Below are 26,623 nucleotides of genomic sequence, written 5' to 3' on the forward strand. Positions count from 1 at the left end.
AGAGAAAACAAAGTCAGTTACTTAATCAGCATTCCCATGCCATTCATACCAGATTGAAAGTACTTGAATCAATCAATAATTTCTCAAATAAAATGTTCTTCATTACAAAATGTGACCCTGTTTGTGGAAACCCAGCAAAAGTCATTCATAAAATCATCCTACAGAATATTCTGTGAAAAAATAACAATATCTTCAATATTGACTGAATAATGCGAAAATCTTAGTGAAATCATTCTTTGATGCTTGTTATCTAATAATTAATTCGATTATGAGACTTTTGTCTGGGTTTTCAAAGGGTCACAAATGTCTCCATTTTGTAGACATGCGGCTCAATTTGCACAATCAAAATAGTCAAAAGTTTTAAATGGTTTATTAGGCTATGTCTTGCGGTCCAGATCCAGACCGCAGTTCGCCAATTGAGGATGACTGCAATGGATCATTTTTTCAGTTTTTTTTATATAAGCAGCTTAAACCATAAAGGGGTGGTTCAGCTTTGAATACATGTCAAAGCTGTCATAACTAAAAACATCTTGCATGGACATATTTTAAAATACCTCAGTGCCATTGTTTTCCTCAAGATACACACAATTAATATTTGTTTGTAAGCCATGTTTGTAAAAACTTCTGACTTACTGTATCCTAACCCCTCTCCGGGACTGCCCCAAAAAGTCAAGTATCAACCTGATTCTTTAACGTTTAAATAAATTTTTTTCCAAGTGATAGCTTTATGTATAAAAAAAGGCCCAGATGTTCGGTCAATAGTTTTCATGTAGAATTAAAGCTCTATCGTCTAAAGAGCAGTTCCTTGATACTTCAGTATCTAAAGGTTCTTTTCCGCTCAGCCTGTCTGTGTCGTAAACCCCAAATGTCATGATTGATTACCCTGTTAAACACAAGTTACCACCCACGGAGGAGACACCTCAGCTTCTGCATGCAACCTTTACACCCCTGTGCCAAGGTTATTTATTTAAAGGAACCCTTTATTACCCCACCTCTGACCTTGCCACATTAATTTTTCCCAAGGGGCCCATTCCTCCCAGCCATCAGTGACAGAGCTCCCGGTTCAGTCTGCTTGAATCTCTAACCTGGCCTCAGTAGCTTGAACGGTGGCTTGAAAATTCAAGAGGACAGTCAGCTTTAATTAACCAGCCGGTCCCAGACAGAGCGTGAATCACCTCACTCCAGTAATAACTTCGATAAGCAGTGGGATTTGAAAAACGCTGGTTTCCCATCAGCTATTTTTGTTCCTTTTTCCTAATTAAACAGTGATGGAAGTGTGTTGGGGTGTGCCGCAGAGCTCAGAGAAAGTGCTTTTGTAACAGTTGGTTTGCTTGTGACTTACATCGGTGAGTTATATCAAAGACAATATATATTAACAAGATGTGCCATTGGCTTTACAATGAATGGAGAGGATTGCAACGCTCAATATGGTCGCTCTAGTGAAGAAAGCCCCGCCTTCCAGTAGAACAATCCAATCGCCACTCGATAAAGACTGGTAGAAGATGTGACCTTGAAAAAGGTGATTTTTAACGCAATTTAAGCTTAGCAAAGCGAAGTTATGGTACAGTTCCTATCAGTTTTAATCATTGATCGGAAATATGATATTAAATTGTGATTTTTGCCAGAGAAATAGCTGCCTTCCACCAATCAAAAGGAAAGGATTGTTGACTCACTATGATGTAAATAACTGCTCAGAGGCGTTGGCGCCGAGTGGCACGTCTTCGTAAACGAATTTGGGTTACATGTATGTTTCATTGTCTTCGCTAGTGGGTGTTGACAATAGAAGGTGGATGAAAATGTGAGATCAAGATACAATATGTTGAATGGGGAGACCTTGTATATCATTGCTGCCTTTCTGAAACATTGTATGTCCAAATGTGCTGTTTTTCAGGAAATGGAAAAAACAATGATTTTTTTCAATGATTGCATACTGTGTTTTCAAAGTTGACAAGCTATTTTTCAGACTGTTGTTGGTTAGATATTTGCATCCCACTGACAAACATAAAGGACATAAAGGGTGACTAACAATAATGATTTATGGCAACAACTAAAGATCACCGAATGTGGAGATAAAAGGTTTCAGAAGGCAAACAGTGATATAGTGATTCATAATTTGAGTTGGTGGGTGCAATTTTGCAGGAAATTTCAGTTTGACAGCATTTGACTTCAACCTACGCAACAATAAGTACATAAAGTAAGATGCAATTTTATGTTTCAAACAAAGATGGCAATATAGTTGCAAAAGTTACTTATTGCAGCTCAAAAGTTATAGTTAAAAATTATGTCACCATTTACTCAACGTCTCGTAATTTCAAAACTGTATGATTTTCTTTCTTCTGCAGAACACAAAAGTAGATATTTTGAAGAACGTTGGTAACAGAACAATGACTGTACCCATTGACTTCTATTGTATGCACACAAAACCAATGCAGGTCAACGGATACCGCCATTTGGTTAGCAACATTCTTCAAAATATTTTAATAGTAAAGCATGTTACACTTATTGTATGAAAAGAGCAGTCTTCCTCAATTCTCTTTTTGTGTTTTATGGAAAAAATGCTATTTGTTTATTTAACAGGAATTAATGCAGAAAAGCATTGCTACAATTTCAAGCAGCAATTGTTCCACATACGGGCTTTTAGCCAAAGGCTAATTCGGAGTCCCTGGTTAGGATCTTGACAAAATTAAGAAGAGATAAAAAAAAAGAAATATATGAAATAAATATAAAAAATATCAATAAACGAAGACTGTGTAGGAAAGAATGACGAGTTACAGGCTGTCCCTTAAAATGTTTGGTCAAATGCCAGTGATGCACTGTGAATGATAAAGAAATGCTGTTCTGTTTCTAGTCAAGTTTGTTTTGATACAGTACAGAAGTGACAGAGCATGACAAGCACCTTGTTGTAAAGAACACTAATTGCATGTCAGCTGACAGGTGTAAAGCCTGAAGTTTCAAACACAAAGAGGAACAGTAACAAGATGCTCTCAATGTCTTTTGCGAAGAAGAAACAAATTGGGCTGCATCTAATGCTCAGAAGTTGAGATAGAGAGAGAGGGGTACATCTCGCCCTCGCAAAGGTTGTTATTCAATCGGTTGTGACAGCTTTGGTATGCATTTGTATGCCACCAGCGACATCAGAATAAGTAGGCCACCAAGCCCTGTGTGTGCTTTGACAGGGCTGATTTTATGTTCTGCATACAGTAAAAGTGAAATAGGTTTTTCTAGATGTGCCTTTTGAAAGATGTTACATGAGCCCCTATCAAGCTTGTAGAGCGAGAGATAAGAACACACTGTAAGAGCAATTTGGGGTGAAGTCAAGGGCCCTGAGACGTACAGTCATCTTTTTGTCTCCGTTCACACAAAACGCCCAAGGGAAACTAACATTGAGGAGCTGAAAATGTCAAAATGCTTTGTCAAGTCCCATATTGGTCATAGAGGCTGCTTGGAGATATTGAAGTTGTGATCCCAGACAAAGGAGCAGACAGACGAGACCAATCTTGTCCTCATTGGTCTCCCTGGGGATACAGGATTCCAGCTACATTTCCTGTTGTTCTAGCAGTTCTTTATGACTTTCATTTTTCAACTTGCAGATTCAACAGCACAGGAAAGGAAAGAAACCGACCAAAAAGTCTGTAGCCTTGCCACATTAGCCCACAATAGACCAGATTTATTTTGTGGCTTTAATGCTTAGTATCGTTCGCTATTCCAAACTATAAAAAAATTGAATAATAAGGTCTGGTGTATGTTATTTACTGGCATCTAGGGGTGAGGCTGCGAATTGCAACCAATGGCTCACTCCACCCCTTCCTTTCAAAGCAAAGATGGCCAATTTCATTCAAGGGGACCCACGGTGTATGTAGATCGAAATGGCTCATTCTTAAAAATACAGGTACTTAGCAGGTTCTCTACAGCGATGCCGTAGAAGAACCATTTTTGATTCCACAAAGAACCATTCAGTCAAAGGTTCTTTTAAAGAAACATCTTCCTCACCTTCTTATAATCTGAAGAACTTTTTCGAAACAAAGAACCTGTTGTGAAACAGGATATTTATAAATCTATGCATATTATATTGCATTTCTGTCAATAGATCCTCCACTATTTTGGCAAATCTTCTCTTGACTCTTTTCTGAAGCTAACGCTAGCAGGTTTTTTCATTACCAATTACAAAAGCTGCTAGTTTCCATTTACAACATACACACGTCTAAGGAACTGTAGTCGATATATCTCTCTGGGCAGATGGACAGCCCCAGGATACAAAGAAAGGAGAAATCTGTTCCCAGATAATCTTTACTCCTATGCCCTTATTGCCATTATCTTATCAAAGACGAGCTTCGCTGTGAAGGTTGTTTTTGTGTAGTGCGGGGCTGCGTTGTTCCACATGTGGCTCAGTCTGGCTGTCGTGCCTGGGGGGAATGTCTTTTCCTTGCATCTTTGCCCACCAACCCTGCCAGAGATTGTGCGTATTTCAGCTCTGTCCTTAATAGCCCATTTCTTATTTTCTTCCTTCCTTTTGCAACATGCATATGGTGACGGATGTAAAACAAAAGTGCAGAGCTAAAACAGATCTTGCAAGAAGATGTTCAATGCATGCATTAAATACATTAGCAACAACTTTTTTTGATTATAAAGTAATAAAATATAGTAGTATACTCATACATGCAGTTTTGTCAAATTATATGGATGTGTCAGTACTATCTGAACTAAGCAAGGTAGAGTTCTGCTTTGATATCGTGGTTTCCCTCCCTCTTTCTGAAAAGAAGTTTAATCACATTTACATAATTGCTATTGACTTATGGCAGCTCCAAAATGTTCTCTGTGTCTTCAGTAGGTTCTCTTTCTCTCTTTTTCTCTTTCATTTCCTCTGGCTTCAGCATGTTCGAGATGTTCCACCCACCCACAAGCTGTGTTCTTGTATTTGGCCTGCCAAGTGTACATGCAGCATTTTATCTGCATCTTCTTGGTGTGTCTTCCCTTTGTTTTGTAACACATAAATGCTCCCAAGATGTAATTTCTTGGATGCTAAATTACCGACAGCTCTGAGCCTTCCTACTTACAAAAATGGCCACTGTTGCGATGACTATTTGCTATTTTGCAACGTGTCCATTCATTTAAAGTTTAAATGTGTCATTTTCTATAATAAGTAAACAGACACAATTGCAACCCACTTCCAAGAGGCCTGGGTTCCATTTATGTTTTCAAAATTTTTTGTCAGTCTTTTTAAGTCAAAGCAAATCAGTCAGTTTCAAGATGAATCCTAAATATATAATGTTTGAACATGTCGAGAGACTGATTCCATTACATCACATCTTTCAAATGATTCATGAGAATGGGTTGCGGGCTTTGTTCTCACGATTCCTGTTTCCATGGTAACAATGACTTTGACCGGGGATCTCCTTCAGGATTTTGGATGTGTTGTAAGTTTACTTTTCTAGGAATTCTGCTATTAAGCAGGCTTAAGTTTGAAGTAACATCATAGCACAGTGTTTATTGATTTTGAAAGGTCTATGAAACCTTTTTTTAAATGAAACAAAAGAAATTTATACAATTTATGAAACACATTTTTTTTATACAAATTTAGAACAACTCGAGGGGGAGCAAATGATGACAGAATTGGTATCCTGGCAGCTAACTTTAATATCTCCAACCAATACCATCCGCAAATATGAAGCTGGGACAGATTTCATAGCCAGCAGACAGGTGGCTAAGTCTGGGCTTAAATTAAGTCTTTCCGAACTCACCTTCCTGCTCGAGTTGAGGAGACTGTCTGTAATGGGCCTGAGATTGTTTTCATTTGCTCTGCTGAGGGCTCAGACAGTAAGGGCTCATTTAGCTGTCTCGGCCTAACCCTGCGCTTAAAAGCTTCCATTATAAAGAAGTGCAGAATGAATTGGAAATTATGTTCTTTAGTGCACTACACTCATTATGAGAAAGAAGGACAGTCGGCCTGGTCATAAGGGACATCTCTGAGAATTTACTTTTATTACCTTCATTAATATTTAGAGCGGGAGATGGTAAACTCAATTGGCAACAGATCCCAAACTCGATTCTAGCAGTTTCCTAGGGTCCTACGACAACAGGTTTGTTCTGTGCATCTCAGTGATTTTTTTCATTTCCTCCACAGCAACTGATGCGTTCTTCGGTTTTCCACATATTCATCCTCAGTATGGTGGCTGTTGATGTGATCGTGGCTGCTAGTAACTACCACAAGGGCGAGAACCATAAACTCATCAATGATGAGCTCTACCTGGCTGAGGTAAGACCTGTCTCCCGATGTCATGGGATGCTGCATCATTTGAATTGTGTGGCGAATATCAATTAGCTATGCAAATATGTTGAGATACTTCAACACAGTTATACAAACCGTGTCATATTCTTAATTCCGGTTCCTTGTTTAGTGATCTGGGTTTACGTGATTTCAAACTCTTATCTCAAGTTACTTTCCCTTCGCCTTGAAACACAGAGATTATATCAATCGAGTGACAACGTGGGCGCAAACAGCTTGTCAGCTGCACTCCATTTTAGCGAGAGCCGGTTTGGAACGCATGTGTGTGTGTATAGCCTATGTATCCTGTTTGTCTCGCACAGCCTCGGCAATCAGTATGCAGGTGGCACTCTGGGAACAAAGACAGATAAAGGAGTGTGGCCGCCAGCCCACTCCAAGCTGAAAGACAGAGATAAGGAGGAAGAGGCTCCACATATTCACAGACCAATCCATCTCATTATTAATCCACACTGGAATGGTCCAAATGCAACTGGGGAAAGCTAGTTTTATCTATCTTTGGAAAATCCTGTTCCTCTATGCATCTCAGTACGTCACTATTACGTCCATTTTAGTAATTCCTTCTATTTCCTTCTATACTGTACATCTTTTTAATCAGAGGTTATTGTGAAGAGACATGGTCCCTCAGCAGTCTTCCAATATGAATGTTTCATTATACATGTGTTTATGTTTCCTTATGCAAAAACGAATGGCTCTTGAGACAAAACTCTCCACTATCATAATTCTAATCGTCTCTTTCCACGGTCTTCAGGTCGCCTTCACCGTTCTGTTTGATTTGGAAGCTCTGCTGAAGATCTGGTGCTTGGGTTTTACCGGTTACATCAGTTCTTCTCTACACAAGTTTGAGTTGCTGCTGGTAGTGGGCACCACCCTGCACATCTACCCCGATCTCTACCACTCACAGTTTACCTATTTCCAGGTAGGGACAGAGATCTAACTAAAGCAAACTTGCCTACATTTACATTTATGCATTTGGCAGATGCTTTTATCCAAACCGACTCACATTGCATTGTATTATACATTTGTTTCTGACTATGTGCAATCCCTTGGGATCGAACCCATGACCATGGCATTGCTAGCGCAATGCTCTCACTATTGAGGCACAGGAAAGCATTCATATTGAGTTGGTCCTCCCTGCAGAACACAAGATTCAGATACAACTCCTCCCACTTTATGTAGTTAGCCGCAATTTGGAGAGTAAGTTGCAAACTGTGGTCTCTAACGTTTGCTCTTACAATGTAAATATACATTTGATTAATAATGTAGTCGAGATAGATTCATAATGCAGTGTATACCTGTAAGTGATGATCACAGTTAAATATATGTTAACCCAAACCCTTACACTAAACCTAAATCTTTTAAAATATGTTATTAAAAATGGATATATATAAATGGAGTTCATCTTCAGCAAGTCCATTTTCCATCAAAAGAATAACTTTATTTACGACTCAATGCGGAAATGATGGCAAAGCTTCTGCAGGAGTGTGTCGACTAATCAGATGCAGTGGGAGGAGACCGGTTTCAGTGTCGACTAATCAACATGCAGTGGGAGCAGACTGGATCTGGATCCAACCTCACCCCCTGGATCTCGCGTTCTGCAGTGAGGAGCATATTGAGGAATTCTCCCTTAAAGGTCCAGTGTATGAAATTTTGCGGTCTTGAGTGTAGCAGTGTGATTCTTAATTGCAACCAACGGCTCACTCCACCCCTCCCTTTCAAAGCACTTTGGTGCCTGAAACAGAACTGACAGGTCGTCACGTTTTCGCTTCTTTGCCGAAGGAGAAAACGTATTTACGAAACGCGCTCTGTAGAGCAGTTTGTCCGTTTAAGGCTACTGTAGAAACAACATGGTGAATTCCATGCAAGGGGACCAGCGGTGTATGTAAATGGTTTCTAAAGTAATATTCTAGGTAATAAAAACACAGCGCTTCATTATGTAGTGACATCTCCGAAGACAAAGTTATGTATATTATATTGAATTTCTGTCAAAAGATCCTCCAAAAAGTTGGACCTTTAAATTAACGCATGGTGTAGTGTTTGCTCTTTTTAGTGAGCCTCACTGAGCCTTAGTTTGGGTTGAAAGCATTGATTGGAACTACTCACATTTAAAATCCATGGCGTATTTCTCTTAGGCTGGACAGAATATTCGATTGCCTGCTAGTATTGTCATCCACCAGCATGTTTTTGAATCAATAAGCCAACATCATTGTTCAAAAACCGCACCGACTTCAATCGACTATGAGAGTAGCGTTTTGACAAATCATGTCATATTTTAGATTTCTATCAGAACAGCATAGGCAACGTTTTATTTTTGGTGAGACTGCGAAGCATCAACAGCATTTGTAAAATGCCCCCCGTGTGAGTGTAGCACCTGCTAGATTCAAGATGCTAATCGCTTACTGGTGGCCGTGGTGGAGCTGTTTTCATAGATCTTCAGGCAGCTGGAGGGAATGGGAATGGATGAAGCCCACACGCATTGACAAGCCTCATTAAAGATACAACCTGCACTCTCCCTCCAGTTTTTCCTCTCCTCGCTGCAGGAGGGGCGGAGCTCACACTGTGAATATTCATATCCTGCCCTCACGTCTGGGCTCATCATGAAGCTGCCATGAAAACGGCACATGACTCACCATGAGCAGTCACCATGTAAAATTTGATTTGTAAATCGCGCTTTATATTTTGCCATCATTAGCGTTATGAGTAATCTTCACAAAGAGCAATGTTTGTTTTTAAACCTTTTGTACGTATTAAGCACTTTCTATATAACTGAATGTTCTCTAATCAGTTTCTTTCCGCTAGATTTACCATTACCAACATTTACAAAAGCTTACATTTATACCAACACTTTATGACATCTTGTGTGAGTGCCACATTGCTGCAATTGAAGGCAGCTAACTCAAATATTGTGTAGCAATAAATATAAAACAAATCGAAAGAAAAACCATATACTTGGTGGTTTGAAGACGGTTCTAGCTCACTAAAGGGCACTGATGTTTTCTTTGTTTCACTGTAAAGGTCAAACTCAGCATTTTTCTTCCAGCTTGCTTGAACTGCCTTGTACAGTAGACCTTGCACTTATTTTCTGAAGAGCTTCATTAGTCCTTGATTTATTAATTTTTAATACGCAGCTGTCTCCCAGTATCCCCAAGTAAAGTTTAACTGCTTTCTTAGGACAAATTCCATGATTTAAAAAAGCAATGTTGATTTCGCCACTAACAAAGTTTGTTTGTTTATGTGATTGTGGTCCTGGGCCATCTTCTGGATTATTTTCCCTGGATCCTTTTTTTAGGTGTAGAGGTAACTGCAGCAGTCACATTCAGCTTGAAGCAAACGGATCGATATCTATTCTCCACTCTTGATCAAAACCTGACCAAGATGCATTATTGCTCAGATTCGTTGTCACCTAGAGTAAATTACTCACTGCTCGAGCAACAATGCAGTGTGTAACCATGTTATTTTTTGAAGAAACCTGAAATCAACATTTGCTCATTAAAAATCCATCAAGAAACCATCAGTATCCTGCTCCTTGTGTTCAATTTACTTTATGTTTACAGCAAGGTTCTTTCTTCTAACAGGAAGCTCGATGCTCCACGCTTCAAATTTTATCGGAGTAATATGTGATATTTAGAGGATTTCAGGAAATAGTTTTCAGAAGATGTGTTTAGAAGATGATTTACTAGACAGAGATTGATATTGTTGAGATTGTTGAACTCATATTCTTACATAATGGTACTTTATTCAAAACTATTGATCTTATATACTGCTTTGTTGATATTGTTAGATTGAATTCTCATTCTAAGATGTGCTATTACTTAAGCTGATATGAAGTTTTTATATTTCAAAATTAAAAAAAATGTTTTTGTTCTCTGTACCTGCAGGTTTTGCGGGTGGTACGCCTGATAAAGATCTCACCTGCCCTGGAGGACTTTGTGTATAAGATCTTTGGTCCCGGAAAGAAACTCGGCAGTCTAGTTGTGTTCACTGCCAGTCTGCTTATAGTGATGTCTGCCATCAGTCTACAGATGTTCTGCTTTGTGGAGGACTTGGATCGTTTCACTACATTTCCACGGGTGAATCTCAATTTTACAGAGACACAGAAAGATGTTATGGCTCAGATAATATAGTCTTGGGGTGGACAGAAAATATAAATATAGATCTAATAATATAACATTAAATTCATGTGTAGATGTACAGTAAGACACTTTTCCAGGATTTTTGACATCATGAGCGCATGAGAGGGACTCTCATTAGTGGCCTCTTCTATCTTCCATTATTAGTGGGATCCCAGTGCGTGCTGGGATTTGGAGGGGCTCACATAAACAGATGTCGCTCATTTCCAAGGCGGGTGGCATGATAACCATTGAAGATAATGATGTTTACTCTGCTCCCTTGTTGATAGACCTGTTGCAAAATGATCTTCATCTGCAGTCACTCAGAAACTGTGATATGACCAGGCTTGGAGCAAGCTGGGTTTAGACCTTTATTTGACTTCCATGAGAAAAGCACTTATATGTTCTTGTATCACTGTAGGATGCTGAGACCTGAAGCTTTTTTATATGCATGACATTTTTTTAACTGGGATGTTATTTTTGTCTTATTGTATCACTGTCAGTCACAAAGTGCTTGTGTACTTGAAATACAGTACATTGCTTTTTCATATAAAAATCAATCAAAATTACCTGTGTTTATAGAGTGTGTATAAAAAGCACCGATACAAGCGAGAGTTCATGCTTGCTCTTTTTCATAATGGGGATTTGACATTTTAAATAACCAAAGCAAATGCATGTTTTTACCATAAAGTATCCTTTTGTGAGGAGAAAATAAAAATTAAAGTCACTATTTTAATGTGTATATAAAAACAACAGTGATCCCCTCTGGTCTCAATATGTATTGAATTCAAATAACAGTAATGACACATTCAAAATATTTTTGTCGTGCATATTCAGAACTCCATGGGAGAGTAAACTGTGACAGAATTCTTCTTTTAAATTTTTTTGGCAAAACGTTTCTTTAAAGTACCTCTCAGCGGTGTTGTTAGGGTTCAGTGGGGTGTAGTTTTGTCTGATCGTTGTTTTGCTTTTTCCTACAGGCGTTTATGTCAATGTTCCAGATCCTCACGCAGGAGGGTTGGGTGGATGTGATGGACCAAACTCTGGTGGCGGTGGGACACATGTGGGCTCCGTTGGTTGCCATATACTTTATTCTGTACCATCTCTTTGCCACATTGGTAAATCTAATTTATTTTTATAATGTTTCTAGACAGGCGGCCAATGTAATGGCCTATATTACAAATCCAATATTCGGCCGAGTATATGTATTGTATGGTAAAGTACCACAAATAAGACAATAACAAAATAGCGAAATTCACTCAAAATATTGGAAGATTGACGCTGTGCGTTATGTGTTGGCAAGGCTGTCAGTGGATATTGAAACCAGCCAAACTGACACAATGCTGATAATCTTGTATTGGGCAAATATCAGAAGATTAATCAATCTGTGGGATTATACTGCCCATGCATGCCAGATATGGCTTATACAATACGTCTTTCGTACATTTCAAACAATTGTCTAGTCTTAAAAAAAAAGTACAGCCATCACAGCCAATCAGAACACACCCCGGGCCCTATCATACACTCGCCGCAGTGTGGCGGCAGCAAAAGTGTTTTGTGCAAATATTTTTTTGTTATTTAAATAGCACATTAGTAATATGCGCCTACTGGCTGGTGCAGAGCTTGCGTACATTCTGCTGATTACACACAGAGGAATGCGCAGCAACAGGCCAAATTTAAAAAATATATGGATTACAATGTTAAAGATTTTTATTGTGTGCATAAAGATAAAAATCTGGCTTGTCCTGTAGATGGTCTGTGCTTTAACGTTGTGCACAAGCAGATGCGTTTCCTCCCTGGAGAAGCTTACAGTTTTTGCTCTTGCAAATTCCCCGTGTAAATAGCATATCTGCCATGGCGTGAGTGCAACTGGCTCTTAAAGTCCCAGTGAAACGCATTATTTGATGTGTGGACGTAATCTAAACTTTCCGATCTCTTCCATAGAGCGTTAACATTCAATTTTCTGTTAAGACTTAGAGTTAGTCAGATAGGTTTTGTTTTCTGAGCGGATGTGCGCATACGAGTGGCGGATATGATCAGCTCTGTGTTACAGTGTCGCTTAACACGAAATTAAGACTTCAATTTTAATGTTTACACTGTCTAGATCATCCCCTATCTGCCATCTAGTGCAATATGCGTCATTCACCACGTAGGACATATTACGCGTGCGAACAAGTGGCTGATAACAGGCGCCGCTTCCGCAGCTTTCATAGTGAAGGGGCGGTACTCTTCGGATTCTAAAGCCGATTTGATTGGAAAGGAACTTTGACAAGAGGCTTAAGTTTAGCGTGATGTCATGGAATTTCTAGATTTTTTTGAGCGCACGTGGAGCATACAGCATACAGTCAGTTTTGAAAGCATATGTTTTCTAAATGGGAATTTGTCAACACATAGGAGAATATCAGTTTATTGACATCCTTAAGGCTAACTTATTTTTTATTAAAGGAAGAAAATATTCATATTGATTTCACTGGGGCTTTAGAGGGAATGGGAGATGAGACTCTGATCGGTTTACTGCACGTTCTTCCCGAAACACACCCGTGACTTGCGCCCTGCGCTTACATCGTTAAAATAGGGCCCTTCTTGTTTAATATATCTTAATGGAATTAGGCATCCAGTGAAATTTCAATGTGGTTGAAATACAGTGTTAATAGACACAGGGTTCCTATTTGACTGGTGCATAGTATATACAGGTACTGGTTCATTGGACACACAAGCCTGGCCAAATATAACAATAAGTGATATATTTAATTTATATTAATATTTTATTGTGTTTTAATTGTATCAAGTTAAATTAAATCTACTCAACAGTTGTTGATTCTTTGTTGAAGTTTACTGGAAGGTTGAGCCACATATCATTTGTTTATGTAGTTGCCGCTGAAACCATCTAGAGCAGACATAAATACTGTAAATTCCTGTGCTCCATCCTAACTGAAAAGACAAATATCCCCAACAGCATTTCTAAGTAAATATAGCAGTATTGTGCCTCTGGAAGCATTCTAGCACATATATTTTTTCCGACATTATTCAGACATTGCCTTTTTTATAACTACTTCTTTGGGGCATTCACAGCCACATTATGGGACCTGTCCATCACAGATATTTTAAGCAGTAAGCCATTGTTTTTTCCTTATGACATGGTGAAGCTTCACAATGTAATTAACTTCTGTGCGTTGTGTATTCTCAGTATTAACATTTGTGAATGCAGTCAAATTAAGTATTTGCACATGAACTAAGTACAACTTTTTTTAACCGTTTCTGGAAAATTTGCTCTGTTGAGAACAAAATGTACTCTGGATGTAATTGCACTTGTTCGTAATAATTTTTTCTTTTGTTTAACTTTTGACAAGTTTGATGGAGTGAGGAGCAGACATTTAAATGTGACATTTGAATGGAAGTGCACGTTAATGACAGAACAGACCGAGCATGTAATCAAGACACGGCTGAATCATTATTCATTTCCCGTCATGGAAAAAATAAGATGAAGAGAAAAAAATGCTTTCGAGGGTGGCTATTGTGATACCTCTAACAATAAGAAAAATTATTATTATAAATTTCTTATATTGATGAAATCTAATACATGGGTGAATGTTCTGTACGCTGTTTTATTGCAAAAACCCGTGTCTTATTAACCACCTGCAGTTTGGTTTAACAGACACTTATAGTTGTTTAACATGGGTGAAACATTTTTATACAAATATCTCAATAAGATCTTATACAGTTTGCTGTGGTTAAACTGCCCCGTTGTTGTTTTTTGCATTCTTCAGACAGATATTTTAATGTGTTGTAATATAAGTAGGTACATGTATAGGTATGATATTTAGAAATATACTCTTGTCTTCTAGATACTTCTGAGCCTTTTTGTTGCTGTTATTTTGGACAATCTTGAGTTGGATGAAGACCTAAAAAAATTGAAACAGGTAAGATGTTGTTTTATTTGTTATTTTGCTGAATGTATTTTTAGCTTAATATTGTTTTTCGTAAGGCTATGAACTTTTCTCCCAGTTTTGCGCGAGAATTAAATGAGTTTCATTAAAACAGCTTGTTAAAACTGCTTTTTTAAATGTCATGGATTCGTAATAAGATGCATTTTAAAATAGATAACTACATGTTTTGTCATTTACTTTGCTAAACCATGAATGCATGACACGTTCAAAAACATCCCACAGAAATGATGATTACAACCTTGCAAAAGTTTAATGTGTCAGCTCTCCATTTGAGGGAAAACGGGGGAAGTTGTGTTGATTAGTTCACCTCTCCGTCGTGTTCTGTACCTATTTTTACTCTTTCATAGGGCTGTGATGCACAGGTTATGATGACTCAACGGATAATTAGCTTGAGGAAGTATGACCCGTTTGGCATGCCAACTCAAAAGAAATAAGGCATCTCCTTCATTGGGATGCAAATTAGCCTCTTGCCCCGGACAAATATGATAGGAAATTACTTTTTGAAAGCAACTGGTGGTTGAATGTCTCCGTGGATAACAGTTTTTCAGTCCTCAAACACATCGGCTGCAAATTTCTGCAGTTGCTAGAAATGTAGAGAGAGAAGCCAGAGGAAATGAGTGGCTTCTTACAAATGACATGAATGCAATTTAAAAGTTTTTTTAGTTCCAACTGTTGGATCATAGCGTTTGTGGGTTAATTCCCAGAAAGTAAAAACGTACATCAATAAAAATCTCAAATGTTGCAGAATGCATATGTGAATACAATAATTTGACATACAATGTCACCGTATTTCCTATGTCAAATTCTTAAAGGAATTGTGTAAATTGCCACTGGTTTGCGTTTCTTTGTTTCTTAGTACTTTTCTCCCTGAGCAAATGACAGGAGATGTGTGGTCTTTCAATCCACCAAGCTGTCAAGCTTGATGCATCTTCACATGCCCCGATCGGTTATCCCTCAGACACAGCTGACTGATCCACGGTTCCACCTGTAAAATTGCCTATTTAATAGGTGCTTCAAGCACAGATGGGGGCAACCCAAAAATAGAACACTAGATTGTGATCTCTCTCAAAGAATACAGGTGGCTTTTATAAAGTGCATTTCAACGTTTGACCTTAATTCACGCAAAACCAGTTCAAAGTGATAGGAACAAATAACAACCGGACACAACCTCAACCTCACGGTGGCTTTATGACAGCTCTTTTATTTTATTGTTTACGTTGATGACTTAGAATCTGTCACTTTGTAATAAAGTCATCAGTAAATGTCTCTAAAATGTCTGGCCAACTGCTGGGTTGAAGGATTTCTGAGAATGGAACATTAATTCAAACACCATATTTGACCCTGAAATTGTCTGATTTTGCTTAGTTGTTTATAACCGTACACTGAAAATATACCAATTCATTAATCTCTCATTTTCTTTACACTGTGGCCAGTTAGGGCTTTGGGATCCGAAGGAAATACTAAAGTATAATGGTTTTAATGAATAGAAAGAATAATTTATGGATGCAAAAGTGCCCATAGCATAATTTGACAAAATAGATTTTAAGTGGAAATTCCCTTTTGAATGTATTATTGATTTGTGAATTGTTACAGCATCATAGCAGACTTGAGGTTGAGGAGTCCGTGCCCATATTTATGACTCATTTTTGGCACTTTCATCTTGGTTCATGCTATAAATGTCAGACGTGACACATCTCAAGGGACAATAACAGTAAGTCACTTTGATTGATAGTGCAGCTCTAGGGGATGTGCAGAATTGATCAGCTTTGGGTTTTAAGGGAGTTTCTTTGAATGTCTGAGATTGATTTAACACATAGACCTGCTTCTAGTTCACTGTCAATGCAACAGACTAAAGTATTGAAATAATTCTCGCCTGATCTGTCTATCCTCCCACGCAGTATAAAAGAATTATCAAGGATGTTATTTTATGATTATTGTGTTTAGCAGAATACAAACATGACGCGGGACAGCAAAAGGCTGAGCACAAGAGATTTCTTTAATGCCAGAAGAACAAGGCAATATGAACATTTTGAATGTTTACAGTAATATACCTTTATATTTGTGTACAGAAAGTTTAGACCCTACAAATTTCAGTAAATCTGCTGTACCGGTCTAACAGTTTTTTGATCAACAACTCTTGTATATGAGACATATCCTCTGTAATGTATTGTTAGCCATACAATATATAAAGTGAACAATAACAAAACAATTACTTTTTATATTGCTTGCTGTCACAGTATTGTTGTTTATTTGACAACAAAATACTCTGAGCAGCCTGTTGCTGTATCCTTCTTCATTCCCTTCGAGAAAACATAGAAACAAAACGGGCACACAGTGCTCTTACTTTAGATGTGTCTGTATTTTGGCAGAAAGGTTTAGTGGCGGTTCAAGGGGTTCTGTGTTGCTGTTGTCATCTAAGGCTGTGTAAGAGTGAAATCAGAAGTTAGGATCGGCATTTAGTGTGGCTTTATGGGTTAGGCTAATACTGTTTATGCAAGAACTTGACCATATACAAGTACAGTAGAATAGAAAGCCTTTATTGTCATTGTACATTTTGGATACAACGAAATTGGAGAAGTTCAGAATTTGCATTTCTTTGGTTTTGACAAGAAAGTCTGATGTTTTTGGCATAGCTAGCAGCTAAAATTGTAATTGCACAGACCTCAGGTTTGAGATCTATTATTGTAGCTTGTGAGCTTGCTCGAGATGGAGTTCTGAGATGATGACCAATTGTTGGAACATCAAATAGATTCATTTTGGTTCCACTCCAGATGAGGACAGTCGGTGTTGCTTCTCCTGTGTATCCTTCAACGAAACAATACTTGCTTTTAAAAGCATGCATTTAGGGGACATGTACAGTTTAGAAAAGCATTTGTGTTGAACATTTAGAAAGCTCCTTCTGAGAAAAAAATATCTTCAAGTTGTTTGTTGAATTTTCTTCACGAGATGTATAAAACTCAGAACTGGGCTGAAATTGACCTGGTTTCACCCTTCTCAAAAGTTTTCCGAGCACAATACAAAGCAGTTTTCTTCCAATTTTCCCAAACATGTGCATTAATCCTGACTCATCCAAAGCTATTTTAAGATTTTCTCAGAATAATTTCAACATGCTTTGCCCTCTGTGGCATCACAGGTGTGGAAAAAGAACAGTCCTTCAATACACAACAGAAGCGATGTTGACCACACAATCCGATATGTGTGTGGTCACATTAGTCATTGTTTGCTGATTGCACCTCATGAAATCCACGATAATGGCTTACATCTGTCAATACTGGCAGATGATTTGTCTTTATTTGAAATGCGTTTCAAAGCCATGGACACACACGAAATAGACATTTGTGCATTAGCGGGCACTGATGCATAAACACGGATTAGATTTAGCCTAATGATCATAAAAAGGCTGTTTTGACTCCGCCCTCAAAACACTTCGTTGGACACAACTCGGAGATGATGTTAAGTTTTGTAGCCACATGTTGAACATTACATCATCTGTATTAGCTTTTTGAGTGTCTTCATACGTCTTTTGTAAGTGTATATTTAATTTATCCGGCATGATGGAAGGCACCTGCATATGCACAAAAAAGGATCATTAGCAATTAAAGCCGACAGGATAAGAGGAGGCAGAGCTAATGAATATCCATCGTGTTCCACACATCACAGATCAGCCTTTGATGAGAGGAAGTGGTTAATGAGCTTCCCTTTTCCCTCTGTCAGGACTTGTCTGTGCCTGTCAGGGCCACACTCTGCTCCCGTTTGCACTGATTGAAATAATGCATTTATGCCGTGAAATTAAGCTTAAAAATGTTTAATGAATCGTTCAGACAGCTTTGCACATGAGGTGACTGAGACGATCAAAGGAGCCACCTATGTTAAAAGAGTAATGTTTGTTTATGTATTGTGTATTAATTTATTTCCTTTAAATTTGGTATAAAACCAATATCATCGGATTGAACATGCAACGTTTTATAGGGTGGATGCCAAGAGTCGATGTTGTGAAAGTGGTTAGGGGTATTTCAAGGGTTGAAATTGGCCCAGTTTTACAAACCATGACCTAAATCCTCCGGACTCCCTCGTGACCCCCGACCACTGTTCGATAAACATCACCCTTTATGCCATGTTCCCTTAATGCAGTCTGTTCACAAGTGTTTCCCTTTCTGATGGCCGTGATTGATGGCTGTTAGTGGCTCAAGAAAGCATTACTTTCCTCTGGTTAAATGGCAGTGAAGTGCCTAGCACCGATAGGGGAAATGTTTATCTTTTTATTGACAGAAATCAATTGAAGGACTTTTCCCCTGAGTGGGGGAGAGGGGATCTGTTGGTGAGACCATGGTCGGTTGGTTGAAGGAATTCATTCAAGAGCTACAGTTCAAATCCTTCAAAAGGTTTATTTCTCAAATGTACAATACTGTAAAGAAGCAAGTAAAGCTGTAATGAAATATGAGTCATAGCTAAACCTAGTAGAATGTAAATGTAAAATAATGATCTAGATTTGTACATGTCTTGAAGAAATTGTGAGTGGTTGTTGGGCTCTTCCCAGTTGTTATTATGTGGTTGGTTACTGGCTCAGGTCAAAAGAGTCTCTTTGATAATTTGGTCAGAAGATACTGTATGTCTCAGATACGAAGATACGTGAGCCCTGAGCTGAAAGGCGACTGCCTGTGTAGCATCTGTGATCGTCCCCCAGAAGATACGTTCAATATTAGAATATAACATGGTATGTACTTTTATCTGTGTCCCTGTTGGTTATGGTGAGAGAGTGACTGACGCGATCGTTTGTTTTTGCTTATAAATATTAACATAAGCCTGGATATCTTGATTGACAGGAGTTTCATCCAATCAGCAGTAGCTATCCCATTCCAACAAAGGACCTGCCTCTTCCGGTTTGACTGACTTGTCGTTGTGTTTTCATTCTTGTCGATGTGGTTTCTGGCTTGTTATTTATTTTCCGACTTGTTGTTGTGTTTTAAGATTTGCTATTCTATTTTCCGCGTTTTCAAATTTGTCATTTTTATTTTTTATTCTCTTCCAGATTTGTTGTTAGATCTTTATTTTTGTGTGAACATCAAGCATTTTTTATATTTTAATATTTTCAATATGTTAAGTCATTGCTGTATTTATACAAGAATTGGAAAGAATTCAAGAATTCACATTTTCTAAGTGTATGTAGTTTCTTCAACTCGTCTGAAGTTCTATTTTAGACATTCCCAATAGTTAGTGCTTAAATGAATGCACACAATGCACACAGTTGTTTACACTTGAGGTTGTGAAGATCACCTCCAGCTGTGTCTATGAATAAAAATCTAGGTTGGCCATAAGAACCACTTCAATGTCACCTTACATACACCCAGTAGCATATAGAGGACTGGCAGATGTTTTGCATCGCCACACTCTTTGCCATGCTAAGTACTTTGCCAGCCAGTCTCTAAGGTGGCAAAGGTGTGGCACTAAGAGGTCTGGGAGTTTATAGATTATGCAGCACAGTGCTTCATTAGATACTTAATGAGAGGGAAAGAATGACCCCCTCTTCCCTGAGCTACTTATGGAAGTTCACAAAGTCTGTAGCGGAGTAGGAAGGTATGCGTAGTGTATGTTAGAGTGACATCAGCATGCCTGAGTGACATATTGCTCTGAATAAAGGACCATCACCTGCAGCTGAACCTTGCAAAGACAGAACTGCTTGTATTCCCGGCCACCCCGAAGATTCGTCACAACCTCTCCATTCAACTTGACTCATCGACCGTCACACCTTCCAGAACGGCCAGAAACCTGTGAGTGGTAATTGATGATCAGCTAAACTTCACGGATCATGTTGCCAGCACCCGGTCCTTTAGATTCATCCTCTACAACATTAGATAAAGTAGACCTTTCCTGTCAGAAACTTTCCTGTCCAGACTGGACTATTGCAATCCCTTTCTGGCTGGACTCTCTGCTTGCACAACCAAACCTCTACAGATGATCCAGAATGCAGCGGCATGCAGTGGTCTTCAATGAACGGAAGAAAGCTCCTCTCTTCATTATGTTACTCTGGCTCCCTATTGTCACTCGCATCAAATTCAAAGCTCTGCTCTTGGTCTACAAGACCATCACTGGTCCGGCACCCCCATATCTTCACTCGCTAACACAGACTTACAGTATGTACCTGCCAGATTCCTACACTCTGCCAATGAACAACGTCTTGTGGTGCCAATATACAGTGTTAACTCTCAATATATTAAATCAATCAATATGTATATTTTGCTATGCTATGTTTATCTACAGCATAGCATTGCATTCAAACCACATTGAGATTACAGTGGCAGCTCACATCTTTTTTACTTTTGAGTCTAACCAATATTCTGGTCCTTGCAAAAACGATATGCGATTATGTTTGCTGACACAACCTCTGAAGGTCACGCACACACACCATTAGACATTATAACCTGTTTACATTACCTATCCACTGTTTTATGGTGACCTAACTGGAGCATAAATGTGTCTAATGGCCTGTAGAGTAAATTTGTGGGACTGTGTCATGCAGATTTGTAGACCAACCAATCACTCATGACTCTGGCAGCACTGCACACTATTACGGCTGCCTTTGTGAATGTGCCATGGAACGCACAGCTACTGGTCAATAACAGGACCCTGGTCTCTTGGAATGAAAGGAGACTTGGTTCCATGGTTCACCTGAGCCTGAAATTGGAAAGGATGTGTGAATAGAAGTGAACAGATCACACTATAATGTGTCTCAAGCCAACACATTTATTTCTGATGCTTGGCTCTCATAGCTGTGATTAATGAGAGATGCAAAATCGGATGCATCATTATAAGGAGCCACATAGGCTTATGCTATCTTTAAAGGAATATTTAATGACACAATTTATTACAAATTATGTGTATTGTTGTTGTTTGATGTAGTTTTGTATTTTATACTTGTTGGGACCAGGAAGAATCGGCACTACCTATGTAGTGGCTAATAGAGATCCGATAAAAAAAATGTAACAAACACAAATACATGATAAAGTTGTTACAAAGTTATGAACAAAGTTATTGGCTTTGGAAAAAAGGAGTCGACTCTGATTCACTCTGAACGAGTTATCTGTCGTTGTCATTTCAGTTCTGGGTCGGACTTGCATCACTCCGTGTATTGCCAGCTACGGTCCATTTGCGACACTGCACGCAGTAGACCAATCACAGCAGACTAGACCATCCTACCAATCAGATCAGAGTAGGCTGACAGAAAGGAGGGGATTAGACAGATGAATTGGCATTGAGAGTCAGTCAAGCTAATAATAACTGCCTATAATTAGAAAATGAAAGTGTTTGTACATAAACTTGTTGTTGGACACTCCATAAACCAAAGTAGGACCTTAAAAAACATCAGGAGAAGCATTCTGAGAAATTGAGAGCATTTACTCATCCTCATGTATTTCCAGAGCCGTGTGACGAAAGATGTTCTAAGCTCTCAAATCTTATTCAGATGTGAATCAAATTGTATTAATGACATTTTCATGTTTCATGTATGGAGCTCAGTCATATTGATTTGAAAGAACACAAAGATTAGTAAATCATGATACAGTTTTTATTCTTGCTGTCTTATTTCTTTAAATTTTCAGTATTCGCCAAAAATGGAAATATAGATTTTCTCGCATTATTTTCAAGCACTCTCAAAGTTTGGAATCAACATCGGTAGCGATGCAGCATTGCAAATGGCCATTGTACTTTTAGCTATTTATACTAGGTGGATGTAAATGGTGTTGGTGTTAGTTCAGAGTCCCTGTTCTCTCCGCAGCACTTCGTGTCGTGTGTGTCCCTGTGTGAGAGCTAATCAGAGGCTGCTGCCGAGCCAGCATAGCGTTGAAGCCACCCCACAGAGAGCAGAGCCATTGATTGGAGCCTTGGGGATCTGTAAGGGTTTAAACACACACTCTAGAACAATGTAGTTGCTCTAAAACAAATGTACAGTTTAGGAGACAGGGATATCCAGTTTTGCTCCGGTGCACTGGAAAACGTGACACGAGCATTTTTTTCTAAGAAAGTAAACAACAGCTTATACATACCATTCTATATTGAAGCCAATGTTTGAAAAAGCTTTGCTTGAGAAGACATGCGTATCAACCAGTTTCTTTAGCTACTGTATGTTCAGCAGGTGAACTGCACGGCTATGCTCATCCAGTAGCATCAAAAAAAGCTACTATTATCATAAACCAGTATTGACAGCCATGGAAGTTAATAGTTAGCTGGTGTGTTCCTAGACAAATCAGAGAAAACCATATTCAGTTTTTTTTTATAAAACTTTTTTTATTTGCATTGTTTTGCTGCAGATTGCCAGAGGAAAAATATTCCACAGAGGCTGTTCTAGCATAGTTTAGGAGATTTGTTAAAATTCTCCACTGTGTTTCATTTAAAGCAACACTATAGAACTTTTGCTTAATGTTACCCCATGTGGTTCATAAGCGCAATTGTATGTTATAAGTGTCGTAAACACCGTCGTTGTATAAGCTTCCCCGTGGGCAGCACAATACACAATGATTTTGTTGACTAAGCAGAAACCACTGTTACATCATCATGACTTTTCTTAAAGTATAGCACATACTAAAGCACTCTTGAGACCAGGGGTCTCCAACCTTTTTGTAAGCGAGGGCTACCAAAATATCTAAAATAGCAAAGGAATAAAAATAGCAATCAAGATGTAATGTTAATGTAAATTGTATACAAAATAATCTAGATTTGGGTAGACGGGGTAATAAATTTGAGCTCATAATGAAATCTTCATAACAACCTTGAAAAATCTAAACTCAGTTTATGATATTGTTGAGATCTCTTCTGAAAATCTAATGGAGACATTTGAGAGATTATTACTTTCTTTTTGGTATACAAATAAACCAGAACAATGTTTCTCCCAGGTAAACAAATTACTATGATACACTTAATGTGCTCTGCATGTTTTCACGCACCAATTTTGAGGTATTACTTAATATAAATTGGTTCTTATCTTGCTTCTTCTTCTACTCAACTGTGCTATTTTCAGACACCACGAATAATAGAAAAATACTGTATATATATATATATATATATATGTAGTATATTAAAAGTAAAATCCACACAAAATGAAAATTCTGTCATCATTTTCACGAAAAGAGAGACTTAATAGAATGTTTTTATCCAAACAGTTCTGGGGCTCTATAGACTTCCATAGTAGGGGAAAAACTACTATGGTAGTCAGTGGTGCCCCAGAACGATTTTGTTTCCCTAATTCTTCTAAATGTCATCCTTTGTGTTCAACAGTTTTATAATAACTTAAAGGTGAGTAAAGGGTGACAGAATTTTCTGTTTTGGGTTGAACTGTCCCTTTAAGCACAGAATGCATGCCTTACAATATGCGCTAAGTACATTATGGAAATGTAGTACCGTACACTTTTTAGTTTTTTCAATCCGTCCTTATTGAACAGTTCCATTTAAAGAAAATGATGTTTTGGTCCGTAAATATCCTGCAAGTGAAGAGAAAAACGTTTCTTCCAAAGAGAAAGCTCAATATCATATCGTGTGGTTTTAGGCATCATTGTAGGCTACTGTATATCTCTCGGCAGCCTTTACCACAAAAGAAGGGATGAGAGTAAAAGCCAAGCTGTTGCTGAGATGGTCTCCTGACACTGTTGCTCGTTCTGCAGCTTTCTTAAGGACTTTCCATCCTGAATCACCGTTTTCCCCATGGCTGCTGACAGAGCAGGTTGAGTGCGTTTGCCTGAAGCTCAGATGGCATCTTCCTCACTGCAGGCTCTCTGCTAGACTCGCACAACATCACCTCAATAGTGCTTCATTTCCAGCACAGAACATGACCTGCTGTCTATCTCTGAAAGCTTTATGAAAGAACGGCTTGAGTTATACTGCTCAGTGACTGAATTTATGGCAGTGAATGGAAAAACGATGAGTCATAATACAGCAATACAATGCAATGGTGTTATTAGCTATTCTTTTTCCCAAAAATGGTGCGAATTTCCGGAAGCATCCTGTACGCCCAGGTTCAACGGCTTGTTCTGCTACGATAAGCAATCATCAGAGAACCTAATTTTGGCGTTTCTCACTCTAATCAGAAATCATATTTATCTACAGGCATCCAGACAGACGCCTGCAGCCGAAGTTTCTTTCATATGTAATTAAATTGAATCAATTGGTCTCTTGTATTCGCAACATTTCTGTTTGTTGGACCAGTTTTTGCTTCCCTGCTTCCGTGAATACGTATTCAGAAATGACTTCCTGTCCTCATTTTGATTTTGTTTTGTTTCCCTAACACTATGAGCTGAATGGCGTTATAATGGACGGTCGGGTGCGCTGAGATTGTGTGCTACTGCCATCTTTGGACAGCCTAGCAAAACAGCAGCCTCTTCAACATTAAAGCTCGACAAACTAATATTTCTTACTATTAAAAATATTGAAATCCAAATAATCAAGATCGTTGCAACTGTCCATTGCTGTTGAGATTTTAAGCTGTTTTGGATATCATTAGCTGCATGTTTACGGACAACGAATCTTTGTGTCATCTCAGGTTCATGGTAGTCACTTTAAATTATGCATTATTCTTTCAAGAGAATGAGAAGTGATTCACCGGCGTGAACCGGCTTAATCACCTGAGGCATTTATGTTGCGTGATGGACGTGGGGGAAGATAAAAGGTTATGGCACATGAAGTCAGTTAAGCCTCTAAGGGGCACATTAATTCAGAGCAGTGCATTGCACAGCTAACCCCTTCCTCTGTCTTCCATCACGAGTGAGGAACTGAATATAAAATACAGCATCTTTCCACTCGAATTCTAGATGGATAGCGAAGGCTAGTTTCTAAAAGTGTCACGAAATAGCAAGTAGAGACAGAAATCGTTGGGCCATCCACCAACCGTTTGAGCGGTGTGTGAAAACGCATCACGGCTCCATCATCAGCCCTCGATCGAGTCACTAAACTATTTAGTTTCAAGTGAGTTTTCTGGCTTCTCTCCACAGCTGAAGCAAAGCGAGGCCAACGCTGACACCAAAGAGAAGCTTCCTCTGCGTTTACGGATCTTTGAGAAGTTCCCTAATCGACCACAGATGGTGAAAATCTCCAAGCTTCCCTCAGATTTTACCGTGCCCAAGATCAGGTACTGTATCAATTATACAAAACACAGTCATTTCCTATTCATTGCTGTATATAATGTACACATTGGCCAACAATATGGGCAAAGCAGGCATTACTTTGACATCTCACCTTAAATTTGGAATATAAGTTCTAAACCCTCAAATATTGAACTTGTATATATTGAGTTTTCATGCTATAGCTCATCCTGCACCGTTTGGTGCTCCAAAAATAAAAAATACTTAAATAGGCTCGTTTTTTTTACTATACTATTGATGTTTTTAGTTTTCAGAACAATTTCACGTCTAGCTAGAAAGAAAGTTATTTCCCTATCATTCTAAAAGCAACAAACATATTTGCACCTCATATTATTAAATCTTTTTAACATCCTTTTTATCATCCTCTAGAATCAACTAAAACATGATTATGTGTTTACATGGGGTTGCATTGTTATGTTTCTGCCTGTGGGTGTATGCCACAGAGAGAGCTTCATGAAGCAGTTCATCGACCGACAGCAGCAGGACCCCAGCTGTCTCTTTCGCCGCCTTCCCTCGGCATCATCCTCGTCTTGTGACCATTCCAAGAGGTCTGCCATCGAGGACAATAAATACATAGATCAGAAGGTAGCACGCTAAATCACCCTTACATTTGTGAATGTTCTGAAAAGAAACAGATCTATGTCCCACCCAACAGGACTTACTGTACACTAAATAACCAGCAGTTATTTAACATTTAGTTGGTTATATTGTTTAGGATGGTATGTTTGTGTTTTCTAATTCAGGTTTACTGACATGATTATTATTAATAGAATATTAAGTTGTAAATATATAGATATGAATTACACTAAGCATTGATCTGTGTCTTGCTGAATAAACCTCTGGTTTTCCTCCAGCTGCGAAAGTCAATATTTAGCATCCGAGCCCGTAACATCTTGGAGAAAGAAACCACCGTCAATAAAATTCTGCGGTAAGCTTGAGATTTGATTATTCAGTTTCTCCCAGCGATTTCCTTTCTCTACATCTAAAGTGCAAATATTTAGTAGACATTTTACGAAAATATATGAATGCTTCATGCCACAATAAGCCACTCACTCATGAGTTTTTATTACAATTCATTCCTTCACTAAAGCAGAAATAAATATATTTTAGTTAATATATTCAAAGAAATGTTTTCAAATTTAATGCAGCATTGCATTTCCCTGA

General features: G+C 38.5%; 1 protein-coding gene across 2 annotated transcripts in view; it reads left to right on the plus strand.

Moving 5' to 3' along the window:
* Window positions 1-26,623, plus strand: part of nalcn (sodium leak channel, non-selective) — a 67,810-nt gene that overhangs the window by 21,230 nt on the left and 19,957 nt on the right. For both annotated transcript variants that reach the window (XM_079463619.1, XM_079463618.1), the window contains exons 13-20: window positions 6,122-6,253; window positions 7,032-7,199; window positions 10,159-10,350; window positions 11,370-11,507; window positions 14,235-14,309; window positions 25,310-25,446; window positions 25,903-26,044; window positions 26,314-26,387. In XM_079463619.1, the coding sequence (XP_079319745.1) occupies window positions 6,122-6,253; window positions 7,032-7,199; window positions 10,159-10,350; window positions 11,370-11,507; window positions 14,235-14,309; window positions 25,310-25,446; window positions 25,903-26,044; window positions 26,314-26,387 (1,058 nt within the window). The remainder of the gene's footprint in view (window positions 1-6,121; window positions 6,254-7,031; window positions 7,200-10,158; window positions 10,351-11,369; window positions 11,508-14,234; window positions 14,310-25,309; window positions 25,447-25,902; window positions 26,045-26,313; window positions 26,388-26,623) is intronic.

The sequence above is a fragment of the Barbatula barbatula genome, assembly GCF_947034865.1.
Source record: "Barbatula barbatula genome assembly, chromosome: 9".
In the NCBI taxonomy this organism is placed as follows: domain Eukaryota; kingdom Metazoa; phylum Chordata; class Actinopteri; order Cypriniformes; family Nemacheilidae; genus Barbatula; species Barbatula barbatula.